General features: G+C 32.7%; 2 protein-coding genes across 4 annotated transcripts; both read left to right on the plus strand.

The window, feature by feature from the left end:
• The first annotated feature begins 1,510 nt into the window (after positions 1–1,510).
• LOC123675186 lies at positions 1,511–13,642 on the plus strand. Its single transcript, XM_045610494.1, has 4 exons — positions 1,511–1,663; positions 3,003–3,133; positions 8,907–8,999; positions 13,145–13,642. The coding sequence occupies exons 1-4, from the start codon at positions 1,579–1,581 to the stop codon at positions 13,574–13,576; spliced, it is 741 nt and encodes a 246-aa protein (XP_045466450.1). The 5' UTR covers positions 1,511–1,578; the 3' UTR covers positions 13,577–13,642.
• A 2,488-nt stretch (positions 13,643–16,130) lies between these two features.
• Positions 16,131–21,248, plus strand: LOC123675187 (leucine-rich repeats and immunoglobulin-like domains protein 1). Of its 3 annotated transcripts, XR_006746764.1 has the most exons (3): positions 16,131–16,276; positions 16,929–18,668; positions 20,285–21,248. XR_006746764.1 is itself a non-coding variant. In XM_045610495.1 (2 exons), the coding sequence occupies exons 1-2, from the start codon at positions 16,274–16,276 to the stop codon at positions 18,420–18,422; spliced, it is 1,497 nt and encodes a 498-aa protein (XP_045466451.1). In that variant the 5' UTR covers positions 16,131–16,273; the 3' UTR covers positions 18,423–18,878. The 3 variants fall into 3 exon arrangements, 2 of the variants coding, with proteins under 2 accessions (XP_045466451.1, XP_045466452.1); XM_045610495.1 differs by lacking the exon at positions 20,285–21,248 and having other exon boundaries at positions 16,929–18,878; XM_045610496.1 differs by lacking the exons at positions 16,131–16,276; positions 16,929–18,668 and adding an exon at positions 19,263–19,324.
• Positions 21,249–26,935: the final 5,687 nt, after the last annotated feature.

Below are 26,935 nucleotides of genomic sequence, written 5' to 3' on the forward strand. Positions count from 1 at the left end.
TTTCGAGATAGCTATAGGGTTCGTCTTGTAGCCTTACTTTTTTGTGATGATTATACCAGTTTAGTGAATCTTTATTAATCTTCACTACAGATTAGATAAATAAGTAACAGAACTTATAATCAATTTATTCATCACTGCTTATTACCCGGATCTTCAAGATAATTTTTATTTCCCTGAGGAGTACTAGTAAATTGTTTGAATTGTTTTTCTCGAAATCGGTAGCAGATACGACAAAACTATAATAAACCGAAAAGTGCAATACTGGCCCAAAGTTTCTTTTTACATTTTTCTAAGCTGCCACTAATAAACAAAAAAAAAGTTCTGGAGAAAAGAAGCACTGAAGAGCACTGTTCCAGAAAAATATCGCCCTATAGATTTTTGTTTAAAATTAGCATATTACATGATGGAAACATTAAATTGGAATATCTATGCCAAAATCAAGTTGAATATATTGTGCAGGGAAGGTGCTAGGAAAAAACACTTAAAAAAAAATCGAACTTCAACACCCTGTATCTCGAGAACAAAACGTTTGCGGGCCAATTTTTATAGGACTTTTTCCTTAAAATCTACCATTTTCGTTTGTACCTTCAATTCGGGCACAAATTAATTCAATGTAAATGGATTAGATTACATATTCGTATTTTGCTGATTTTCTTTCCAATTTGGAAAAAAATTGATATGTTTCCCAACTCTCGAATTCCGATTGTTTTCAGAAAATATGATACGCCTTTCATAGATAAGTTGACCAATCCTAGGAAATTATCCGCTCGACTGCTCCTCCCATTAGGATATTAGATATTTTTAGAATCACAGCATCCGACTAGCTTAGACAGAAATAAATACTAGTAACATAGGGTATCCTGTTATCGACTGGACATCAGAAATCTCAAAAATAGAAAAAAGTGTCCAATAACGTTTTCAAAAGTATTTTCCAAATCAATATTTTTGTCTTTTTAACCAGTACGCCAAGTGCGACGTCCCCACGCGCAAATAGGTACATTTGGATGAATAACATATGTAGTTTGGACATGTTTTTGCGTAAAGAAAACTCACGTGTTAGAAACATCATTTTAAAATTTTTAAAAGAAAATGATATGAAGTAAAGAGATTTCGAGCGCTCATTCAATCATGCACCAGTTGTATCTTTGAATGAATGAAGTTTACGTCCGTGCTTTCCACTTAATTTTTCCTCGATATTATGGTTCAAATTTCTATTTTTTTAAATTTAATTCTGACGACGGAATCAACACAAAATTTTAGATGTACCTAGTTTGAAATTGCCATTTACATTCCATTAATTTTGAATTCTTCCTTCTCGAACGTTTCACATTGAAATTCAATAATCATTCTACTCAAGAAGTGAATCAACTATTTTAGAAATAATAATATTCCTACGGAAAAATAAATGAAATATTATGATTCACCTCGATTCTGCACTTCCTATTTCTAATCAATCGAGAGATTTATTCTTTTGTATACATACGTCACATCAATATTTACGTGAAAATGTCGACAACGATCCTAATAAAAGCTATTATTTGAAAGAAATCGTTCAGTTTTGTTCGAGACTTACAGAAAATGTTGTTTCCTTCATTATGGCCTTTTATCATTCTCATAGTGCCAAGCTTAAACTATTCCCCAAGAAAGCAAATGTGCAAGCCGAGTAAGTTATGTTTCATAGATTTTGAATGTGTTCTCTAATTCCTTCTGGAATCGTTACACATAATTTCAAATCCACTGTTGACGTGAATAAATCAAAGAATTTATAAATCTTATAAAAAATTCATTGGAAAATAATGAAAATATTTCTGATAGATTTCCCAGGGTTTTACCGCCATAAGTTGAGGATAGGTTTATTGTTCTTTCTCAGAGTTCATAGGTTTATTAGGTGAAAACAAGGTTCTCATTAATTACAGTTACCAAAAATTGACTTTCATGAAATTGAATAATATGGAGCTCAATGAAAAAAGATAAATATATAATAAAACATAAAAAAAAGAAAAATAGTGGCCTTCAATTATTTGTCCTACTAATTTCAATTTGACGCCACTGGAGTGGATAATGTTATTCTGAACGCATTCATATACTTTTCTCATTACGTTCATTACTGCAAAAATGAACGACACATGATTGAAAGACAAAAAAATTACGGATTAGCTTTTGGTCACATAGTGCCACTTGAAAGTTTTTTTGAGCCCAAAAGATAGAAGAGTCTTCTTGTCAGCCTTGACACTGGTGGATCTCTTGGATTCGCTAACAAATCAATAAAAAGTAAACAAATTTTGAATATTTAATTTCCATTAAAAAAAAATTCAAGAAATTAAAAGTAAAAAAGGGGTTTTCTCATAAGTAATTATAAACTTGTGAATAACATCAATCATCACTTAAAATACTCGAACAACATTCTTTTTTGGAACTCATTATTGGCAAAATGAACTACTATTGAATTACAATCTCGTTTCTACAGTGTCAAATCAAATCATAATATTTTATTCAGTTGTTTAAACAATACAACTATACAACACATAGAGATATAATGTTCATCCAAATAAAAAACGATTTTTCTGATATCAGTAAGAACAAAAAATGTCAAAATACTTCTATTCAATTTTCAAAGAAAAAAATAATATTTTAATAGTAACAAGTTATAAAGATATCAGTAGATTGACATGATTACGATGATATTTTTCAAGTTATGCTGTATTTTTGTAACAATGTAACAATGTTGATTTCCCTAGCTACCTCAATTGTTTTGGAAATGATGTTTTAAGTACACAATAGAAATTCAGTACATCTTAGGAACGAAGTATGTATGTATTATAAGTTTGGGTATCAATAGCAGTAATCAAGAAGTGATTACACAAATCTCTAAATAAAAAACTATAATGGCAGGAATGATTCTTCGAATCAACCAGATCAACAGTGTATATTGAAAGTATGTGAATAATAAGTCCCAATGGGAAAACATTGTTTTTTTTTTCTTATATAGCAATTTATTTCAGAGCACCACTACTGGAAACCTTATGTAGCTACAGGAGTCGATCCAGTAGATGCTTTTCCAATTGGAATGCCTAAAAACTACACTAGAACCTATATTGCTAGAGTAACTGTTCCCTACAGACAATGGTCAAGGGTAGGATTATTTTATAATCAAACTGGATGTAAAATTCCTTGATATCGATCGTTATATTTTTTTGCATCAATTATCCTACTGAAGTGAATATATTTACTGTAGTATCAAAAGATTAAATTTCATGTGTTAATTGATATCATAAATATGAAATTGGGACTACAAATTAACAAATGAATTTTAACTTTGTAGGATCTGTAATTTTTTATGATTCAGCCTGAATCTTCTATGATTTTGTCGAATCGATCAACACAAAATTTGTTTCAAACCAAAGTTGTAATTTTACATATACATCATAAATTTTTTTTCGGTCAAAATTGTTATTGTGGAATTTTTTTCTATATTTTAGTTGAATTTTTTATGGTTCTGATCAGTGGCGACAGTAAGAGGGGGGCAGGGGGAGTCCAGGCCCCCCCTAGAATTTCGTTGACCCCCTTAAAATTGGACACTCTAAGGCTAAAAGTTTAGCAGAACTATAGTTTTGCATTACTTTGGCCCCCCCAAAAAAAAATTCGGTCCCCTCTTGGCCACCCCTGCGTCGCCACTGATTCTGATTATGCGATTTATAGGGAATTCTGCATTAAACGCGAAATTGTTATTTTATTTCTACATATCAATACGTTTAGGTACTTTTTTAATTCTTCTTGAATTTTCCTTTGAAGATTGCAATTGAAATCACAAATAAGAATTTCATAACAAAGAAATTCGTAATTTTAAAATAAGCAGGAATACCAAATTTTAAATGGCCATATTTACGGGATCCCTAGTTGAGAAATGATATTTAAAGTTATCTCAAGACTCTCGTTTCCGAAATACAGGATGTTATTCGAAGAACTCGAACGATTTTGTCTTTTTTTATGATTGGAGATAAACATATATCATTCAAATAGAAATAAGCAGCAAGGGTCTCAATCTCACAAATTTATTGCTAAAAAACACGACCGGTTTCGGGATGTCTAAACGCATGCCATCTTCAGGTTCCTACAAAAGATTTTTCTGAGTTGTTACCTAGGCAACAAAATGACAGTAAAATACCAACCTGTGATGGACTACAGTTAGAAACTAGGAATTCGGTTATAAAATCTAAAAAGTTCAAAATACGAATAAAACAAGCATACTTAGGAAAGGTGATTACAAAATGGTGGTTTTATGTCGCAGCAGCAGAATTATAAGTTTACAGCGCCATCTTTGCCTAGGTAACAACTCAGAAAAATATTTTGTAGGAACCTGAAGATGGGATGCGTTTAGACATCCCGAAACCTCTCGTGTTTTTGAGCAATAAATTTGTGAGATTGAGACCCTAGCTGCTTGTTTCTATTTTAATCTTAACTCACACAATGGGTACACTTTCCTATATATCATTCACTACTACAATATTACTAAAGGTTTGAAATTTCTAAATAGGTACTTTGCCTGCTCTATATATCAAAAATTCGTCATTTTCATTTCATCATCTATTTGGACTGGACAAGTTGCCACTCCATCTCTTCCTAGGTCTACTATGCGATCTTCGATCATTCGATCTAGTATATGTATGTTCACTTCATTCTTTCTTCCTTCTCAGAATTCATTTATTTATGTTATTATGTTGTCTATTTTACAAGTTCGTATGACGTCTTCGGTCTCTCAAACATTGATTTCCCCGTAGCTTTCGAACTTGTCTAATTATTTCGTCCATTTTTATGTTAAACAACAAAGAACTCAGAGAGTCTGCTTGTTATTTGCCTTTTTCTACTGGTACTGGTTCGTTGGAAATCTTTGCTCGGATTTTGTTATTCGTACAGATGTTCTCTATTGTTTTAATGATGTGACTAGGTATTTGTCTATCACTCTATCATATGAAAAGACGTACTGTATCCTGTAGACCAGTGTTTTTCAATCTGTGGGTCGCGACCCCTAGGGGTGTCGTGACGCCGCAATAAAAACGCAATTTTAGTGAGAAGGCGATGTGCTTGTATTTTTCAGAAGTTTATCAAATTGTGGTGCTATTTTTGAAACGTTAATATTCAAATCATTTTCTAATTGCAGTCTATTTCTCTTTTTAGTCTACCATTGAAGAAAATGTCAATTCACACAAGTATGAAGTGCCGAACGGCACTAATAATTTAAGAGCTTCTTTTGCCAGCTCTGGATATTCTTGTTTTCTTTTCATCCAAAATACGTCGACACTTTGCGACTAAAATTCTATTTTGAGCATGCCATCAGCAACTAAATCTAGAAGACATTCTTTCATTTTTGTGGGGACATCAGCCAGATCTATTGATTTGTCCAAAAAAGGGTTTAAAATCCATCTACGCCCATTGTCATCTTCAGAGTGCAATTCTGTAAAGTATGTCAAAAGTTTCTCTTATAAATTATGCAAGCTCAGTATCATGCAAGGAATATGAGCCGATAATGCAAAACTTTGGTTTGTTGCATTATCTTCAATCAGGGCCCCCGCAACCGCGCGTTCAACGCGTGCACCGCACGCGGGCGCCACTCTTAAGGGGCGCCAAAATCTCTTATAGACCGCATGAAAATCCGAAAGACCAAAGGTTTTTGAAAAAATTTTTTTTTTATTTTTTCAACAATTTTAAACGTTCAAAGACATCTTTTACACATCCAAACAAGTTCCCGAACGTCACAATCCCTATAAAATAACCTCGGCCACAGATTGCAATTATACGATTCTTTTCGAGTAAACAAATCATAAATAATCATCCCTTTGTCGGTACGGGATTTCTTTATGGACCACCTTGCACCGGACGGCGGGCACCATTTCTTCGATCATCACTAAAACGCATATGGTACACATAAACAATCATAAATACCGAAGCGATAGCTTTTAGCTAGGGGAATTAGTGAAACTTTCGCCACCATCTGTAGGAAAAATACTACATGTTACAGAGAATTTCTGAAACTACCAAAATCTGCTTGCTATGCTATAACAGCAGAAACCTATCCAAAGAATAGTTATTTTGTTTCGAAACGTTTAGGGGTTGAGGACGTTGAGGTCAAGACGCAAAAAATTAAAATACTCAGATAATTGGAAAGATTTGTATTTTGTGTGATTGTGGTTTGTTTTACTGTTTCTTGTTGTGATTAAATTAAATTTTATGAAATGGTAAGTACTTATCCACATACAGTATTAGCATTTCTATTAGTCTATAAAATTCGATATTTTTTTTTCTGTTTAAAATGGTGCACATCCTAAATTAGCCCATACCTATATAATATAATATTATTTTCATTTGCTTCAAATAGGGAAGTATTGTTTGTAATCGTGAAAAAATTGAATCGACTTTGATATTTTGAATTTGTTACTTGGGGCCATCATCATATTATACTTAATTTTTTTTTAATATGAACCCTGGGTCTGTATTATTTATTTGATGTTCTTAGCCGTTTGACATTCTAAAAAAATTATATTTCACCTTTGCCAAAAATTAATTATTATAACAGGAACAGGGTATGTGCTTCAGATCGGTCTTAACTTATTATTATTATTAATATCAACTCCGTTTAGGTTTAAAGGCTCGGATTTAAGGTTTAAATTCATAAAAATGAAAACATACGGGTTATTCTCAAAGGGATGGCGCAAAGTAAATCATGGGTGAATGTCCTTACCAATTCTGGATCAAGTTTTTCTTAAATTCTAGGAGCCATACAAGAGAAAAAGACCTTCTGGTGCAAAATTGCGAGAGCAAAAAAAAGCTAGACGTCAACAAAGGGAGAAGATGGCGGGGAGTATGGAATAATATTTAATAATTATTAATAATAATATTAATATTTTAATATAATATTATGAATAATTTGAAGGAGAATAAAGCTCGGGTTTTGAAAACTCTGCAGTTTCATTACAAAATTAAAATAAAATGCGGTTTTGATCGAATGCTTGAATAAAATAATGAAACATTTAAAAAATGTATTATGCAACAACTGACAGCATAAAGTTCTTAAGGGATTCAATAAAGGTTGCTGATAGTTTTTTTAACCCTTCTACAAATAAATTCCTAACAAAAACTAAAACATTTTTTGCCGATTATCCTGCGACGCTTTTCTCCACTTCCCCCCTTTTTGGGGCGCCAAAATATTTTCGGCACGCGGGCGTTGATGACCCTTGCGGGGGCCCTGTCTTCAATTATCTTCTGAACACATGGAAAACACTCGAACTTTTTTTTTTGCAGAGAGGTTGACCACAAACGAAGTTTTGCGTGAAATGCTTTAATTTTATCTTTGGCTGTTAAAATATTTCCTTCTCTTCCTTGAAGGTTGTTGTTCAAATTGTTAAGGTGGCTAAAAAATGCTAATTTCAAGGGCCAAATAGGGTCAGAAAAACGAGAAGCATATTCAGATTTTGCATCTTGTAAGAACATTAACAATTCAGCTCTCAGTTCCAGAACTCTTGTCAATACCTTTCCTTTGGATAGCCACCTGACCTCTGTGTGATAAAGGAGATTTTGATCTAGCGAGCCCAAATCTTCACAAACGTTTCTGAATAGCCGGGTTTGCAAAGCTTTACCTTTGATAGAATTCACAATTTTTATGACCTCCGTAAGCACGTCATTTAAATCAGAAGATACTACCTTAGCAGCTAGAGCCTGTCGATGAAGAAAACAGTGTGTCCAGGATATGTTTGGCATTATCGCTTTTAATCTTGCAATGACTCCGCTATTTTTTTCAGTCATAGCTTTAGCGCCATCGCTACGAATAGTGATACATTTTTTCCAATCAATATGGAAATCACAAGTGCTTTCTAAAAAAAATCGTACAAACACTGGCCAGTAGTGTTTGCAGGAAGTGCTTTGCAAAATAAGATTTTTTTCATGATATTGTCATCTGCTTCAAAGCGCACAAATACTACAAACTGTGCACATTCGGAAACATCTGTAGATACGTCAAACTGCTAAGCAAAATGTTGGCTGTTCTTTAATTTTTCGACTACTTGTTCTTGAATATCCTTGGCCATATCGTTTATTCTGCGTGAAATAATATTGTCAGAAAGTGGTATGTTTTTTAATTTGTTAGCCACCTGCTTACTGACCATAATTTCAACCATATCAAGTGCTGCTGACGAAATAAGTCACCTACGCAGTTCGGCCCGCGTGAATTTATGTAAAGTTTTTCGTTAGGTCCTAACGTATGTAAAAACTGTACGTCACAAGTAGGGTCGCCAGAATATTTCAACCGGTAAAAGGGTCGCGAAGTCAAAAAGATTAAAAAACACTGCTGTAGACGGATCTTTCTCGAGGTCAATCGGTCAATGTACGAATGTACGATTTGAATTTTTGTTTTAAAAACTCATGGATCGTAATCACTAGCTTGGAGGATCAATGCAGTAGTCAACTGATTTTTCCATAGATTCCAAGAAGAGCTCTGAACATTGTACGATGTACAGACAGATTTGTTATTCGATTTTTGATTCTATATATTCCGAAACGTAAATTGTGGAAATTCTAGAGTTTTGAATCTGTTTTTCTCGAACAATTCTTATGCTTTGTTATTGAAATGATAATTAATGAGGTAACATATTAAAAATGAAGCTATAAAAGATTACAATAGCTGCACTTTGGTTTTGGATACCCCTATATGTGACCTAATGGTCAGCAATTTGAATGATTTATGATATTTAATGTGTATTTTGTTCTTATCTTATTCCTTTCAATAAACCATTTTATACCTGATATATAACAAAAATCTTTATCCAACTTAGTAAACAGTGATAATACTAATTATACCTATTTGTTTGATGATAACAATTTTTTAGTGATTTTTTCATTAGCAAAACATGTTATAGGTAGTTCCGGCTCAATTGATGTACGACCATGTAGAATCTCCCTCTATTTATGGTGTGAATGGCTCTATTGAGAGATATGCAGATGGTCTTGAAGTAAGCGTTTCAATGTATTTATTTTTGGATTTTTTCGACCTCTTTTGGTTATGAATGCAATGACAACTAAAATTGGGAAATAAGCAAAAGTGGAAAATATGTCTTTTACACAGTGGCGTAACTAGAGGGGGCTAAGAGAGATATTTGTCAGCTTACGAGCCAAATTCTAGTCATTTGCGGTAGGTTTTAATTTTCTGCTTTAATATGGATCTGCGGCTGGGGCTCATTGAATGCTCTAAAATACATATGGTGGGGCCACTATTAGTGAAGAAACGTGCCGAAAGTGGTTTCAACGATTCAATAAGATGATTTTGACGTCGAAGACCAGCATGGCGGTGGAAGAGAGAAGGTTTTAGAAAATATAGAATTGGAGGCATTACTTGATCAAGACTCGAGTCTAAAGCAACAAGAATTGGCAGGATCATTGGGAGTGACGCAACAAGCCATATCAAAACGCCTGAAAATCATGGGAATGATTCAGAAACAAGGCAATTGGGTGCCGTGCGAGTTGAAGCAGAGAGATGTTGAAGGGCGTTTGTTGCTTGTGCACAGCTGCTTGCAAGTCAAAGACGAAAGGGATTTCTGCATCGTATTGTGACTGAAGACGAAAAATTTGTTCATTACGATAAACCCAAGCGTAGAAAATCATGGGGATATTCCGGCCATGATTCCACGTCGACGACCAAACCGAATATTCACGGTTCCAAGGTCATGCACAGTATTTGGTGTAACCAGCTCGGCGTAGTAGTAGTATTATGAGTTGTTGAAACCGACTGAAACAATCACAAGCGATTGTTATCGAACGCAATTAATGCGTTTGAGCCGAGCATTGAAAGAAATGGCCGCAATATAACGAGAGACATAAAAAGTGAATTTACAGCATGACAATGCTCGATCCCATGTTGCGAAAGTGGTCAAGACATACTTGGAAATGTTAAAATGGAAAGTCTTACCCCACCCGCCGTATTCTCAAGACGTTGATCCCTCGGACTGTCACTCGTTTCAATCAATGGCACACGGCCTGACTGACCAGCATTTCCGGTCTTATGAAGAAGTAAAAAATTGGATCGATTCGTGGATCGCTTCAAAAGATAACCAGTTTTTTTATGCAGGATTCGTACGTTGCTCGAAAGATGGGAGAAAGTAGAGGCCAGCGATAAGCGATAGACAATACTTTGAATTATAAATGTAACCAGTTCTTCACAATAAAGCCTCGAATTTTGGGAAAAAAACGGCGAGAGCAAAGTTTTACGCCTATGTAACTTGGGTTGTTACTAATGTGTTTTCGTTGAATAATGAATATGTTGATTCAATAATATGTGTATTTTCTAGGAGAATTAGTAAGATTAGTGAGGTCTTGTAAATGATTTTGAATCAAAGAACATGGTAATAAAATTTTGAGTGTGCTCTAATCCAGTTCATTAAGGGAAAAAGTTTACTCACCATCGATTCTTGGATCGCTTTTTTTCAACGCGGGATTCGTAGGCTGCCTGAAAGATGGGAGAAAGTAGTGGCAAGCGGTGGACAATACTTTGAATCATAGCGCATGATTATTTAACCAGTTTTTCACAATAAGGTCTCGACTTTCGGAAAAAAACGGCGGGGGCACAGTTATGCGCCTATAGGTATTATATTTCTATTTCTGTTAAATATTTTAATTATTCTCCAATTTTTGAAATTCTGCCGCCCCTAAAAAATTTGCCGCTCTAGGCTTAGCCTACTCAGCCTGGTGGTAAATCCGCCATGGGATATCATCATGCAACTATTGAGGCAAATCTGAAATTCAGTGTTATTTTCGTCTGTCCAGAAAATATTTCATTCCTATTTACTGAAAGCTATAGGAAAAATTGGAAATTGACATTAAGAGAATCATACAGAGGATACTTGAAAAAATTGCATACTGAACTAAAAAATGTTCAATAATTTTATTTAAACACAAGGAGCTATTTTCTCAAAATCTCAATCTCAAGAATTATGCACGAACATTGTCATACAATTTGACAAAACATCAGGGTCGACGTCAGTACCGGCAAACCGGACATTTTGCCGGGGCGCCAAATTTTAGGGGCGCAGTCAGTAAATAAAACAAGACATATTTTTTTATACAAAAAAGTTTTCTTAGTGGAAATACCACTCCCATTTTTTTTCAAATGGAATAGGCGCTCCCAACTATAGTTATGAAAATACAAATAGGTACTAAAATACACCTTCAAGAATTACTTTTAAAAAATGCAGGGCATTTATTGATGAAATCGACGAAACGCCCTTTAATAAATTCGACAAAGTGATTTTAAGTTAAAAATATAATTACATAAGAAGTTGAAACTATGCCTGAGGGGAATAACAGAGGCGCCTTCAAAGAAAATTTGGATGAATTAGCCAAAGCAGGGTGGCGAAATTTTATTTTGCCGGGGCGCCAAAATGTCTGGCGGTGGCCCTGTAAAACATAAACTATCAATTATTCAGAGGCAAACGAAGTATACATGCTTGAAATTCTTCAGCAAACTTCCAAGGGACATATAAAGGATAGAAACTATTAATATTTCACTTTTTTTATTTACTACTCAACATGGAACCATACAGTATTGTACGTGGTCTGCGCATTTATAGGAAGATCGGAACCTCTTGGAATATAAACTAGGGCTGGGAATCATGAATGAATGATTTGAATATTCGAATAATCATTGAATAATTATTCGAATAATTGCATTTTGCATTATTCGAATAATCATGAATATTCACTGAATAGTTGAATAATCAATGACTACTTTTCTATTCATGAATAATCAGTGAATAGTCGAGTATTCACTGAATAGTTGAATAATCAATGACTACTTTTCTATTCATGAATAATCAGTGAATAGTTGAGTATTCACTGATTATTCAGTGAGTAGTTTTCTATTCAGTGAGTAGTTGGATATTTATGAAGTTACGAATGAAAGTTTGAATGATCACTTGACTCACTATTCAGGAATGATTTAAACAAGGTTTTGTGATTCACTACGGACAAATCGTTTTATTTATATTAAAATTACTGGAAATTACATAATATTGAAATTGATAGATACAATTGAATTAAAATTATAAATAATTTCCTGTCAGTGTTCGGAATCCAAACAAAGTGTCATTCAAATTAGTACGTTGTCGTTGAAGAAATTGGCTAATTTTGATAAATAAGATTATTTGAGGAACGATTTTACTATTAATTGATAGACAGAAGAAACGAGATTAATGCCGTAAGTTCGAACTTGAGGTTCAACTAATAAACACGGCTTTTTACAAATTCTGGGGAATGATACAGGATTCAAAGTTTACTGGTATTAACCTCGTTCCTTCTGTCTATCAATTAATACTGAAATCATTCCTCAAATACTCTTATTTATGAAAATAAGCCAATTCCTTCAACGACACCGTACTAATTTGAATGACAATTTATTCGTTTGGATTCCGAACACTGACAGGAGAACCAAAAATGGCGGTGTGTGACGTCACACTAATAGAGCGTATATGGCGAGAGGCAAAACACCAAAACGATTATACCACGTCGCAAAGGGTATATTCACTCATCAAAACGCTCGGATTTTATTGGTTCATTAAAACATGAGTTCAATCACTGAATATTGACTGAATATTCATTGAATAATCACTGAATAATCATTGAATAATCACTGAATAATCTCTGAATAATCATTGAATAATCACTGAAGAATCATTGAATAATCAACGAATAGTTGAATATTCATGAGTAATCAAGCATGAATAGTTGTTTGAATGAATTATTCGAATAATCGAATAAATTTATGGATGAATATTCGAATACAAAAAGGCGAAAAAGTCCCAGCCCTAATATAAACCCGATCGTTTTAGGATGTATTTGGAAGGGATAACTAAGTTTTAAACTGACGCAATCCCTTGAGAGAGTAAAATTGGATGATAACGTCTCGTCAAAGTATGGAGAAGATTTCAGGGTGATTTGGATTCCTTTTATTTGACACTATTGCATTTCTCTTCTTGTATTTCAAATTGAATTATTTTGAAATAAATAGCTTTATTATTATTATCATTGAAATGTATATGTATTATTTTAACTCTATCTTAATAATTGTCTTTCAAATCAGTCCTCATGTAAACCTTTATTTTGACAGGTACTCCATGTAACTGATAAATCTGAATATCACTGGATGCCAGTTCACTCTGATAAGTGTTATCCTAACGTCAACACAATAGCGTGTTATGAACATACGCATTTAATATGTCATCAAATCATGTCATGCTGCTGCTTGGTTGAAGGTGGCATTGTTTGGGAAAATGAAGATGATTTTCAAATGTATTATATAGGACGGGTCATCGAAGATGGGAAGGTAAAAATAGGCAGGGCCTTGATGAGGAAAAACAAAAAGTTTGGCGATGATGTTGGCATATTCTACCTCTCTGGGTGGAATACTAAAAACAGAAAAAGCAACTTTGATGTTTTGGCTTACGATTGTAACACTAAAATTCCGAATTGTACTGCTATGGTGCGGTCTATGTATAGTAGTCCAAATATAGAGAGGAGATGGAGAACTTTAGATGATTAAAGATTATCTCTCATGTATTCTTATTTTTGTACTTTCAATGGAACAATAAAATAAATTGAATAATCAGTTGAAATTTGAAACACCCAGTTTTAGATCATAATTTTTGAAACCTTAATCCTCCTGAATTTAAATATTATTTCTAATAATTAAACTTTTAGATTGTAGGTGGAAAAGAAATTTCAATCCTTTTTTAATTTTCAGTTGACGTTTTGGAATGTGTAGAATTTTAAAATGGAATGAAACAAAGAAAAAATGGGATACGTTACGTTTAAGATGTCTTGAAATACTGGTCTTAATTGCATACTGTCATTTTATATTGGTTCAAGATAATTATCGAGCTTGCTATTGCCAGTATTTCCTTCTGTAGAGGGCGCTATTGAATAAAATTACCATATTTTCATGAAACGACAGAGAAAATTTTCCGTTTTTTTCTTAAGAAGACTGAAAACCTGACATCCTATCAACCTGACAACCTACCTCATAAGTAGCATCTCCAGTGTCGTTGCAAGGGGGTAGTCAGGGTAGGCGGTCGCCTAGGCCGTAAAAATGCAAGGACAGCATTTCAAGCTTGATCAGCAATATGTGGAAATTCAAAGTATTGTAATTCATTCATGCACTTTTTGGTCTTTTTGGTGTCCTCTTTGATGGACTTTGCTGACTTTTATTGCGTTTTTGGGGTACCTCCTTGATGTTCAAGGAATACTTAATTTTTATTTTCAAATTTTCAATCCAAATGTTGATTCCTTGAAGGAATGTAAAATATTGGAAAAACGAATCCATTTCACAATTTCCATCTGATCATTCTAAAGAAATATAAGATGTGTTTTCATTTCATAACACAATCAATTATAATATTTTTTTATCGTTTAATGCTTATGAGAAGTGAGTGTTACCATATTCCTACTCTTTCAATTCCGACTTGGATTTGAGGACTTCGAATTAGTTAGTGAAAACTTTAAAATTTTCATTTTTCAAGCATTTTTTCGGCACCTAATACTAATAATACCTACGATGTAAATCACGTAGAATTGATGGCATTTATGAATATACTTATTTGCAGATATACCAAAGTGTTTCACAAATCATTTCGTGAATAAAGGCTTAAAAGGAATTATGAACATCAGGGAGTATTTTTCAGGGTTTGTTTCTGTTATACTAATAGCTATATAAGACTTTGCTCTATTAAAGGTTGCATAAAAACCCTGGTGTGTGCACTGATTCGATTTTGTTCCAGAATTTTTGAGATAATCCACTTGTTACTTTGATAAAAACTTACCAGAGTTCTTAAAGGTGGCGCTCTTCGAAATTGATTGAATACCCGCTATCTGTCTGGCGGCCTTTAAAAATAATGAAATGATTTGAGACAATGCAAACTTCCACAACAAATTACAATTCCGTTCATATCGAATTTTTAATGAAATGAATGGAATGGAATTCAGAGTAGGTATAGAAAATTGTCACGAGCATAGAATATAAAATATTATCATCCTATACTTAACGCTTATACGAGAGTCGAGAATCGCGAGAAATGCCAAATATGAACGCTGTATGCGTCATCTGAAATTGTCATCATCTCTCAAAATCAAGTAGGGATAAATCTGAAAAATCTCCCGTTTTATCTGAAAGCTTTACAGGTATGAAAGTAGACACACCAGGGTTTCAATGCATCTTAATGACACAGTGAATTTGATAACTAATAATATAACATCTCCTCCTAAGTCATCTTTATGTATTTATTTAATCAGAATAAAAAATTGGAGAAGTTGAAAAAGTCTAGAATCGAAAAGTATTCATCCAAGAGATAATACAGAAGAAAATAAATCGTTTATAGAAAAGAAACAAACAAAAAACTAAACTGAATAAAAATTAAGATTGATTGAGTCGGAACAGCTTGGATTTGGTAGTAAAGCAGAATTGAGTTGGAGGAATTAATGAGTAAGCTGAAAGGTATTTGAATATTAGTTAAGTAATTTCAGGTTGTTATAATAAAGTTTGTTTCATAATTGAAATTGGAGAAAATAGTTAGGTTAGATAACTTCTCTCCCATCAGCAATTTTTTTCTCTTTTTGTTTTCATGTATATATTGTTTATTTTTTCTGGAAACATGAACACTTGGTTTCAATAAAATGTATATTTCTTGAATAAATTCAATCTCTAGTTTTTCAGTTTATGAATTTTTGTCATCGCATTTCAGCAGCAATTCATAAAAAACTGAATCAGGTTTTGAAAGAACATTTGTAGTTTTAACTAATTTCATGACCCTATTAGTTTTCAGACTTGAAGAAGATCCCTAATCCAAAAACTCTTCAGCTTTTCATCTCTTTTGAAGATTTGTAAATAATTATTTCCAAAAATATTTAAATAGTTTCTTTCTGAAAATTTCAGTGAAAATTTAAACTTGAATGATGAAATTCGCGAGTCTCCTGCTTTTTGTGAAGCAAACACGATAAGAATTGCAACGGTTTTTGCGATATCGGACGTAAGGATTGCACAACATTAGCCACAAGACACAGCTACCTACCTAAAAAATCTACTATAATAGTAGATTATCTAACTATTTATCTTTTGAGCTTTATCAAAATAACAAGAAACCCGACAACTTCCTGTGATGAAATCATAATCATCAACATAAGAATATCATTCAGTTTTCAGTGAATTCCATCCAGCTCAGTTGGATTTTGTAACAGTTGTACAAATATGGTACCTAAGTTCTTCATTTTAATACAACAATAAAATATTCACTTCCTTCACACTCTGAATAGTAAATGTAATATGTTTGTAACTACATAGTTTTGCGCTTGTTCCAGAGAAACAGAAGGTCATCGTTTTGTTCAAACTCAAATTTTGAACCAAGAGGGATCTTAAATGATTTTGTTTACTCAATATTTGAAATAATAACCAACCGAACGAAAGAAATTCAGAAATCAGTTCCAAAATAGAAAATATTCAATACAAAGAATATTAAATTGTCGTTTTCTGGCTTCCCTGGGTACCATCTATTCACCATGAAACTATGTACAGCTACTATATCCTTTATATATAAAATCAATTCCTTCATATTATATGGTATGGATTAACTATCATTGCATTATGATTTAATTCAGGCGAATTCCCAAGATGATCGGATCTGTAATCACTGGAATATTTAGTATTCAGAATTTTTTTCCAATACTTATTCTTTTTCATTTCTTTGTTCTCCCAGAGAATTTCACTGAAATCTCTATAAAAATGATATTTGTCAAGAAAATTCCCAGCTATTTTTAGGTCATCCCTGCTTCTTCTGAATTTGTTCTTCAACAGTTTTATTTGAATCGAACATTATTATTTCAATTAATTTCTGTTTGAATTTCAGGCAACTACAGTTAGACTACTATGCCTTTTCATTGTTCCAATATCATGCTTCAACGTTGAAAGGCATCTGGACATGTGGTGTCAAGAACCGCTCAAATATTTGAATTTTAAATCAATTAATGCATACCCGAACCTAGAATGGTATAAAAAAGAATTAGAATATAGATGTGCAATCGGTGTAAGACACATACCCAAAAAAATCTGGACCGCCAATCTGACAGAACTGTTTCGACAACCTTTAAAATCCAGATTGAAAGTCTTGAAGATATCGGATGGACTGCAGATATCGGACGAGAATTTTTTCACGTTAGAGTCTAAATTGAAGTACCTGGATTTATCTGGAAACGACCTGGATTATTTGAGGATGCCAGAAGTGGAACCTTCTGAGATAATGTTTTCTTCAACCTTCCATAATCTTTACGCTCTCGATTTATCAAAAAACAAATTCACAAATCTTTCATTCATAAAAACTAATATGACTAAATTGAAAGAATTGGATATCAGCGAAAACAGATTCCAAGAGGTCCCTCTAGGTTCTCTGCTTCATTTTGAGAATTTACAAGTACTTCTCCTCAAGAAAAATAACATAACCACCTTCCAAAATACAAATATGAAATACTCGAATATAAATTATCTAGATTTGTCTTACAATCATTTGGTAGATCTCTCCGGCTGTGAACAGTTAGTTAAATTGAAAGTCCTGATAGTAAGTAACAACAATATTGAAATAATTGATGCAAATTTCTTCAAAGGAGATATTTGGAGTTTGGGAGAGCTTCATTTGGATCATAATAACATATCAGAAATTACGGAAGATGCTTTTAAATATTTTCCCAATCTCGAAAAGTTAATATTGGATAACAACAGAATTGTAAAACTGCAAACCGGGGTTTTCTCTCATCTGGAAAGATTAGAAACATTGGATGTTTCTCATAATTTGATAACTTCCTTAGACGGAACGTTGTACTTGAAAAAGAAGAAATTAGCGGTGTTGAATCTCAATAATAATTTGATAGAGACGTTGAATTATACTTATTTGGTCCATCTATGTCCATCATTAGGAGAGATAAACATTTTGGAGAACCATTTCCGATGTAACTTCTTGGAATCTATGCTATCGTTTTTCTCAAGGAAAAATATATTTTCACCAGGAGGATTTGACTGTCTTCAGGAATACCGTGAAATATGTTGTAAAACAGAAGCTGCAACTGCAACAATCTCAAGATCCGATGGATATAATGAGACTGCAATGGAATTCGCTAGTAGACAGGTTGATGCTTCCTATTGGGTGCATAATGAAATTTCATACAATATGTCAAAATTTGTTTCATCTATGGAGGAGAGAACTAATGCTCTCTTGAAAATATCCATCTATCAGTTCGCTTTTATTGCTTCTGTTGTATTGCTAGTTTTTGTTATTTATGCCTATGGTCAATATGAAAAAAAGAATGTTGAATCTGATTTCAAATCAGCAGAGATGCATAAAATGATTTGATTCAATATTTTCCGCACATTACCATCAATTGAAATTGGTTCTAGTTTCATAATACCGAAATAACTTCTGAATAATTCCACTGATCGTTTGTTGATTTGAATATCATTCGATATTGCCTATTGTTTTTGCTATTCTTGGGACAGATACTGAGAACCTTCAACCTAAACTTTGTTGGATTTTAACTGTGAGTTGCTTAAATTTTAATTCCCTTGTCAGCTTGGGCATAATGATGATACGTTTTGAAATGTGAGTATATTTTAAATATCCGTAGTTCGTGGATCACCTCATGTATAATTAAGTCGAGTATATAGCTGAATTTACATTATTAGTGAGGAGATATATTTATTCATTGAAAATTGACTATATTTTTAATCTCTTTGTGCATGCACTTGAAGGCTAGTTATTGATTGTGTGATAATTTTGTTATTATTGTTAAAATAAAAACTTTCCACTAGATATCCATCAATTTATTACTCATATAAGGAATAATTTCTTAGTTTGAAATTCTTTTTCGTGAAAAAATATTTCATGAAGTTGTTATTGAAGTTATCATTTTTTTGTACTGCAATTGAAAACAATCACCAACATTATGAAATAAAAAGATTTTGATTTAATCTGCACTTCTGCATGCGTTGGAATGATAATTTTTCAGTATGAATCATTATGAATAAGCACATATTTGAGTAGGTTTGGTAAAAAGAGACTACTTCGAAAAGTTTATTGTTTCCTTATTACCTCAACCTTTGAACCTCTGATCTCATGAAACAGCTAATATGCAAACAATATAGTCTAATTTTTTCAACAAAATCTCTACGTGAACACTACCTTACAATACTCTATTACTGAGTACTACTGGTATGAGTAACGACCAATATTATAGAAGATTAGATGAATGATTCTAGGTAGGTACTCACACTCACGTCTTTATTTTAAACAGAAGGGTTTAATATTAATGAGGCAGATTGTTTACAAAAATGAAAGCATAAAATGAAACTTTGTTTTTTTATTTCGCAGTTATACAGAAAACAAAAAACCTTTTTCAAGCTGTTTTTTTTTTCGTGATGATTGTATTTGAAAACGATGTAACACAATATCATGTATATTCATAATTCAGGTTCCCTAAGAACAGATTTGACCAAGTTGACATTTTGTGTGTAGCTGTAGGTATTTAGCAGAGAAATATTTCCCTGTCATCATATCTGTCTTACTAACGGGGAAAAATATGTATATTATTTCACCTAAGATGATCTAACCAATGGCAAATCAAACGAATTCAAGAATCAAGGAATTCGAGATAGAAAAATTGCAAGATATATACATATACAGAAGATTTAGAAGAATCGAACCTCAAGCCAGGATTTAGATCATTTATTTTATTTTTAAATATTCAAGAAATAAGACAACCAGTAAAGCTACAACACGTATTTTCAACCATTCTTTTACTATATTATGTATATAGTTTTATACTAGGATAATATAATAAATACAACATCATGTATTGGTATTTGTAATCAATTCACTTAGATAATCACTTAAATACACTCATTTAAGTCACTCAATTAAGTATAAATTTCAATTCAATATCTGTTATTGAATCTGTTGATGCTCCAACTGTATTCTTTGTAAATGAATTTTTTTTTTTAAATGGGGTTTCCAATCATAAAAATATAATTATTTATTTTAATTCACAGTTTTATGATCACCAAGGATGCAATTGGCGTATGAATGAGTAGCTCCTAATTTCACGTCAATGCTTTTTCTCTTTCATTTGCATCGATTATTAATTAATGAATAATAAAAAAAATTTAAGCAAGATATAAATTGTAATAAAAAAATAATTCTAGAATTTCTTTGTTTTTCAGGCTGAAAGCCATATATTTATTGGTTTTTTCAATGCCCTACTGTCTGAATCAAGAATCCGAAGAAGTTATTACCTTGGAAAAAGTAAGGATTGTCAATTACACAGGGCCTTTTAACGAACATATGCTGGGTACTTATTTTGATCGAGTTGAAAATCTTCAGATCCAAAGCAGCAATATCTCCGATCTCACCAAGAGCACACTCAAGCTGCTGTCTAAGCTAGAAAACTTGACAATTTCGGATTCCACCATTCATAAATCTGAAGATGACGTCTTCGTTGATTGCTGTCCAACATTGAGAAACTTGAAGGTGAATAATTGGTTGAATTTCAAGGATGAAGACCTTCAAGGTATTGGTCTGTTACCGTTGGAGTCTCTGATCATAACTCATCAGAAATTACCACAGTTAGGAGATGACATTTTCAAGAATTTCGATTTGAAGTCTCTCTCTTTGGACAATAATGGCATAAAAAATTTATCGAATGGGGTTTTTGATGACCTTCATCAGCTAGAAAGCCTGTCAATCAGCTGGAACGAACTTGATGAAGTTCCTAAAGATGCATTAGCCCCACTCAAGAAATTGAGGACTCTCTACTTAGAAACTGATAAGTTTGACAGGTTTTCCCTGTTAAATTTGACGTTCTTACCTGAATTGAAAGAGATTTTTCTTACAAAGAAGAAAATGATAGAGGTGAATTTATGGCGAATTGAAGAGAAAGCTCCGAAACTCAAAGATGTATTCTTAATAGGAGACGATAAAGTTCGTAAAGAAAATAATACAGGACCTACAATACATTATTGAAAAATATTATCTCTTTTATGTTCATATATTATTCAGGAAGATGTCTCCTTTGTGATTTTTTTTTTCATGCTTCATCAATTCAATTATTATCGAATGAAATTATTATGCCATTGACTTAAGATCAACACTGATATTGTTTGTATAAAAAATATATCATACTGAGTACATGCTCAGTTTGAAGTTTGAAGAATTCGCATATAAATTAATATAAAAAAGCGCATCCACCAAATCAATTAAATTTTTGAATATCTTGGAAATTTCAGTTTCAAAAGGATTTTTATATTTTATTTTTCATTATCTATCTTCAGAATAAATTTATGAAAAGAAAATTTTATTTTTGATGATATTGTTAATTTAACTAATAAAGAATGTTACGCGTTACTTCAAGAGCACATACAAAACTATTATATTTTTGTCCACCTTGTACCAATTGGAATCAGCATGTATTACATTTTTGGAATCAGCTCAGCTAGAGTAATCGATTGAGACAAAATGGGGGTGTCCATTTAAGAAAAATACGGTGACGTCATTACTCGGTAATTCACCCAGATTACTATTTTAAAATGCGGTAAATTAAAATCAAAAATCGACGTGTTTTAGGATTATTTCTTAAAATGGTCTGTTAAACTAATGATCACCTTGAAAACAATAAAAATCAGTTTTGGTAGACACCGGGAGGTGTAGCCATCTGTTAGGAACTACTATAAACTGATATGTTCCGCTTTTTGCGCTCTTGCATCGGGGAAGAGCACGCTTTAGGTTTTCTTGAAGGTCTTAACGAGCAGAAGTGATCTCAAAGGATTCTATAATACTGACTGCTGACAAATACATGGCCTCTCGTTCTTCGAGCAGATTGGTGTATACATTCTTAATTCATAAACGATGACGAATCCGACCTCTAATTGTGATCTGTCTGACCGGTCGATAACTTTTGAATCGAATGAGACAGAAGAATGAAAAATATAGGTTGTAATTCGAAAATCTTGAGTTTCAATGAATTTGAGTTGTCCAAGATCATAATTATCTCATAAACACCCTGTACATTTTTAGTCCAGACTGGAGTGTTATAATACTACATATTGGCAGGAACAAACATTGAAAACGATTTTTCCGAAAAAACTTGCTGCATAAATATGTATTAAGTATTAAATAAAAAAAGGGATTCCTCGGCGCATGCACCATTTTTCTCATAAGAATCCTCTTAACTTATAAATCGTTTAGTTTTTACCAAGTTATGGCGTATTGCTGAAATATAATCAAATAAACTATTAAATGATTCGATTATATACTGGGTGTGCCATTTGATAAGTTTGATAAGAAATACATACCTACATAGGTATACAATAGATGTGTCAGTTTAATTCAGGAGATGTTAACGTCAGTCTCAAATGGTATTGATATCCCACAAAAAATATCTGAAAATGAATAAAATTCCGTCGCTTAATTTTTTGAAAATCACGTTATATCATGTCTTTGGACTCACCCTGTAAATCTTATGTGCGTGCAGGAATCATTTTTTTCTATAGTGGACTTTTATCAGTTGTATACTCGATTTGGTTTATATATTAGAAAAAGTTTTAAAAAATTTATTTTTAGCATCCTGTATTCCAAACGTTTGCATCTAGTGCAATGAAGACATTTGATCAGAATCACGGTAATGATGAAATTTTCAAGCATCGCCTATTGCAAATATTGCTAACATAATTAAATAGTTGTAAAGGGCATATAGATATTTGGTACATGTCTACAAATGAAATAAATTTCTTATATATGTTAGTTTTGATAAAGGTAATCTCAGGATCTTTGATTAGACCATTTTTCTCAATCAATCTTATTCTAATTTGATTCTCATCCCGAATCCTAAAATCACTCTACTGAATGTATATGATACCTTCATATTTGAGGAAGTCTAAATATATAACCAAGTCTTGATTTCGTAATAGGTAGATACCAATAAAAAACTATTTTGGAGACCTTAACATTTACAAGAATGAAGAAGTAATAATGTTCAATTAAATTCAGCCCAAAGGCTATTCTTTTTTTGTATGTTGGAGATGGAGATGCTTCAAAATTATAATAGGATATTTTCACCAAGTTGAAGTGAATGTAATTAAGTGAAATTAGTATATTCCTCCAATCAATAATTGTAAAATTGAATTAGGAGAAGAATTTATTTTGAATGGAAACATACATTACATGTAAAGTGTTGGTTTGATCTTTAAAAGGTTTTTCTCCGAACAGATCAATATTCGATAAATTCTTTTGTTTATCATAAAAATATTCCTAGAGCAGATTAGATTTGGCACTAGGTATGCTGAAAGGACCCCGCTCGGTTTCTATGGAAAATGGGTCCCAAAATTGCCTGAAAATTTAGTATAATGTAGTTTATGAAGTCCTGATCAAATGTCTCCATGGGCACAACAAGATCTAAAGTACAGTTTTTGAGATACAGGTTCTCAAACATGCAGAGAGAGGGATGTTACTTACCTTTAGAAAATCAATAATGTGGCGATTTTTTTGTTACAAAAAGTTGAAGATAATAATTACAATCTCAATATTGTCGACACGAGTTGTAATAAGAAGTTATGAGACTCCGTATACAGGGTTATTAATAATTACATAATTTTTATGTAATTCTTTAAACAAACTCAGTCAAACGCAAAAGCTCGTAGACTTGCAGAATAAGTAAAAAACATTTGATTTTAATATTGGGTGATCTGAGGTTACTATTATACGGCGTCTTCCACTTTTTTAATTGTAGTTATTCAATTTTGTTCAGGAACATATAGAAAAATTAAACATAAAAGTCGAAAACTAAATATAATATGATCGATATTCTGTGGATCTTGTCTATTTGTTGCATCTTGTACGGATCATATAATTCGGTTAGGGGATAGGCCGAGCGAATGATTGGTACGTTCCAAATAACGCTAATATCGGATGCAAGCCATCAACAAATGATAGAATCCGTTCATAATCATAATTACAATGTGTTAACAGACATGGTTAGAAATATTTTTAATGCAGTAGTCTCCCATTTGATTGCTGCATCATCATGCGGTCGACCAGGATCAGTACAAGATGCAATAAATAGACAAGAGCCGCAGAATATTGATCATATTATATTTAGTTTCCTACTTTTATGTTTAATTTTTCTATATGTTCCTGAAAAAAATTAAATTATTACAACTAAAAAGTGGAAGCCGAGCGAATGCAAAATTGCGAGTAAAAATAGGCACTTTTAGTCCGTATGATATACTATTTTTTCTACAACCGAGTCAAAATTGAAATAAATTCTGTTTTATTCAAAAATCGTAAATAATTTGTTAATAAATTTGAACGCCTATCAATTATAACAGCGATAGTTTGTTTTACTAAGTTTGTAAGAGACAATGTTTTTTCTTCAAATTTCAATTAGATAGCTCAAATGCTATTACTTTTAGTCCTAGGATTAAAAGTAGCGTTTTTAATCTTAGGATTAAAAGGGTTGCTAAGAAACGAGCAAATTTTTGTACGGTAAGGGAATTGATGGCTTTTGCTCCTGAAAGTGAAAATAATACAAAAATGTCAAAATTTTTGATGGTTGGAGAAAAAAAATATTTTTAATCATTTCATAAGGCACGAAAATTCACATAAAGTTGCAGAAAAATAGTGAAGATCCCAACTTCCTGAATGGAGTACTTTGGTCAGATGGAATCACCTTATTATTGTTCCCTATATGTAAAAAGCGGAGTTTCAAACGGTGACACTTTCTAGATTTTTTTAGAAAATCAACTACCGCATAATCTCGAAGAAATACATTTGGCTACAAGTGGATTAATATGGCTGCAAAATGATGGCTGCCCGGAACACTACGCACAACAAGTTCGAAATTACTTGGACGAACATTAACCACTAAGACGGATTGGGCGATTTGGACCCATTTTGTGGTCTTCTAGATCACCAGGTTTGAATACATTCGTTTTTTCTTCTGGGGTTGAATAAAGGAGATGGTGAATACAAACCGATTAATACTGAAATGGAACTCCCAGAAAGAATTAATGCTACAGTTGAAGAACTGAATGCCATGAATGCGCAAGACTTATGATAAGCGATCATTTTTGAAAATATGTGATGCTTTCATTCAAGCCAGTGGCAAGTAATTCTAACATTTAATTTAACAATAATAACGCATTGACAATAAATTCTTCGAATAAAAGTCTAGAAATGAAAATCCCAAAATGAGCTCCCTTTTCATTTAAATGTCAATATCTTTTTTTCTCATTGTGTCAAGCCGAAAAGTATATTTTATCGAAAATTTTACTTAAAAGGCTATCTTAGGTGTAATTTGCCTTGTTAGCCTGATATAATTTTTATAGCAGAAACGATCAAAGTTGGATGACGAAATTTGAAAAGATAGAAGAGTGAGAATCATTCCGTTTTTCAGAGCATACCATAGGCACCTTGGAAAAATATTTGATCATGTTGATGGGTAGGCTGATCTATCAGTAATCACAGAATACCAACATTTGTATCTGTGGCACTCAGAACAATCACTGAGGTGTAGATTTTACAAAAATTAAATTTGGATATTCTGGTCAGGCATGATCTAAGCTATCAGCATGCGCTGGGTTGACGGCGGCTTACGGGACACCTGTATATTCTACTTGAAGTTAGATGGTTCTGACAATACTATTGACAAGAAATTCCGCAAAAGCTTGAAACTGTTATTCTTTTTCCTCTAGCAAATCACAATTTGGTTGGATCTGCTGTCACTGAAATATTGAGTTTTTTCTTATATTCTAGTAACAAGTAGAACAGGAAAATCCGCAGAAGGCTTTAAACTGTTATTTCACATCAGGTATTCTTTCGTTTGAATTGAAATTAAAAGAATTTAAGTATACAAAAAAAGCTTAAAATTATAATTTTCTTTTTATACGATCGTTTGTTTTTCAAATTTTCACATCGAAAATATGTGATACTATAGAAGACAATCACTAGCTATGAGTTCATAATACGAGGAAAAGGTGAAATTGTTTAAGATGTTGATGACATTGAATTCATTCAATGTAATTTATAAATTTCCATCTTTCTGAATCAGTTCACGTTTTCCTATAAATATGTGCTATTAATGTGGGATATGACGTGATTGGTGTGCTGTTATTTGTCAACACCAACAAAACGAGTCTTTGGGAATACCTGAAATGATGCTAGGAATCATTCGAAGTTGTATCGTTGAATTTTTGAACGAGATGAACCATCATTTGCGTATTTCAGAAAGAACAGCCTTGACAAGGACGCCTTTCATTGTCGTGTGAAACAAGGCTGGAGAATCTCGAGAGGAATCTGTTTCAAATCGAAAGTGCAAATGACTCTGTTTAAGATTAACCAGATAGAATAACTGAGCATGTGTAATATTTGTTGGATTTATGCATTCGCCAATAGCAGTTTTGACTTGAATCGTCGAAACACAAATAAAATCACTATAAAACATAAAAAACTATAAAATATGTTTCTTAATATTGAGGAACCTTCAAGCACTGATTGATGACATTATTTTCCATCCAGATGCATTAGGTATCTTAAAGATTTTTCGCCCAATCTATTGCGGGTTTTTGAAACAGTCGAGGCGTCGATGAAAATATCTTTGTCCATTTTAGCCAAGTTTAGAAAAACGTTTCCTTGCCTATTCCACAATTCTTAAATATCATCAGAACTGTCGACACGTGGTTCAGTCAGGAATTTGTCTATTTCATAACGCCAAGTCATTTCATTTGCTCGATTTATAGATAATTCCTTGAATAAACTTATGAGATCAATATCAAACTCACTCTACTTATTCTTTGAAGATGATTATTTTGTCTGAACGCGCA

Source organism: Harmonia axyridis, chromosome 3 (genome assembly GCF_914767665.1).
Source record: "Harmonia axyridis chromosome 3, icHarAxyr1.1, whole genome shotgun sequence".
Classification (NCBI taxonomy): domain Eukaryota; kingdom Metazoa; phylum Arthropoda; class Insecta; order Coleoptera; family Coccinellidae; genus Harmonia; species Harmonia axyridis.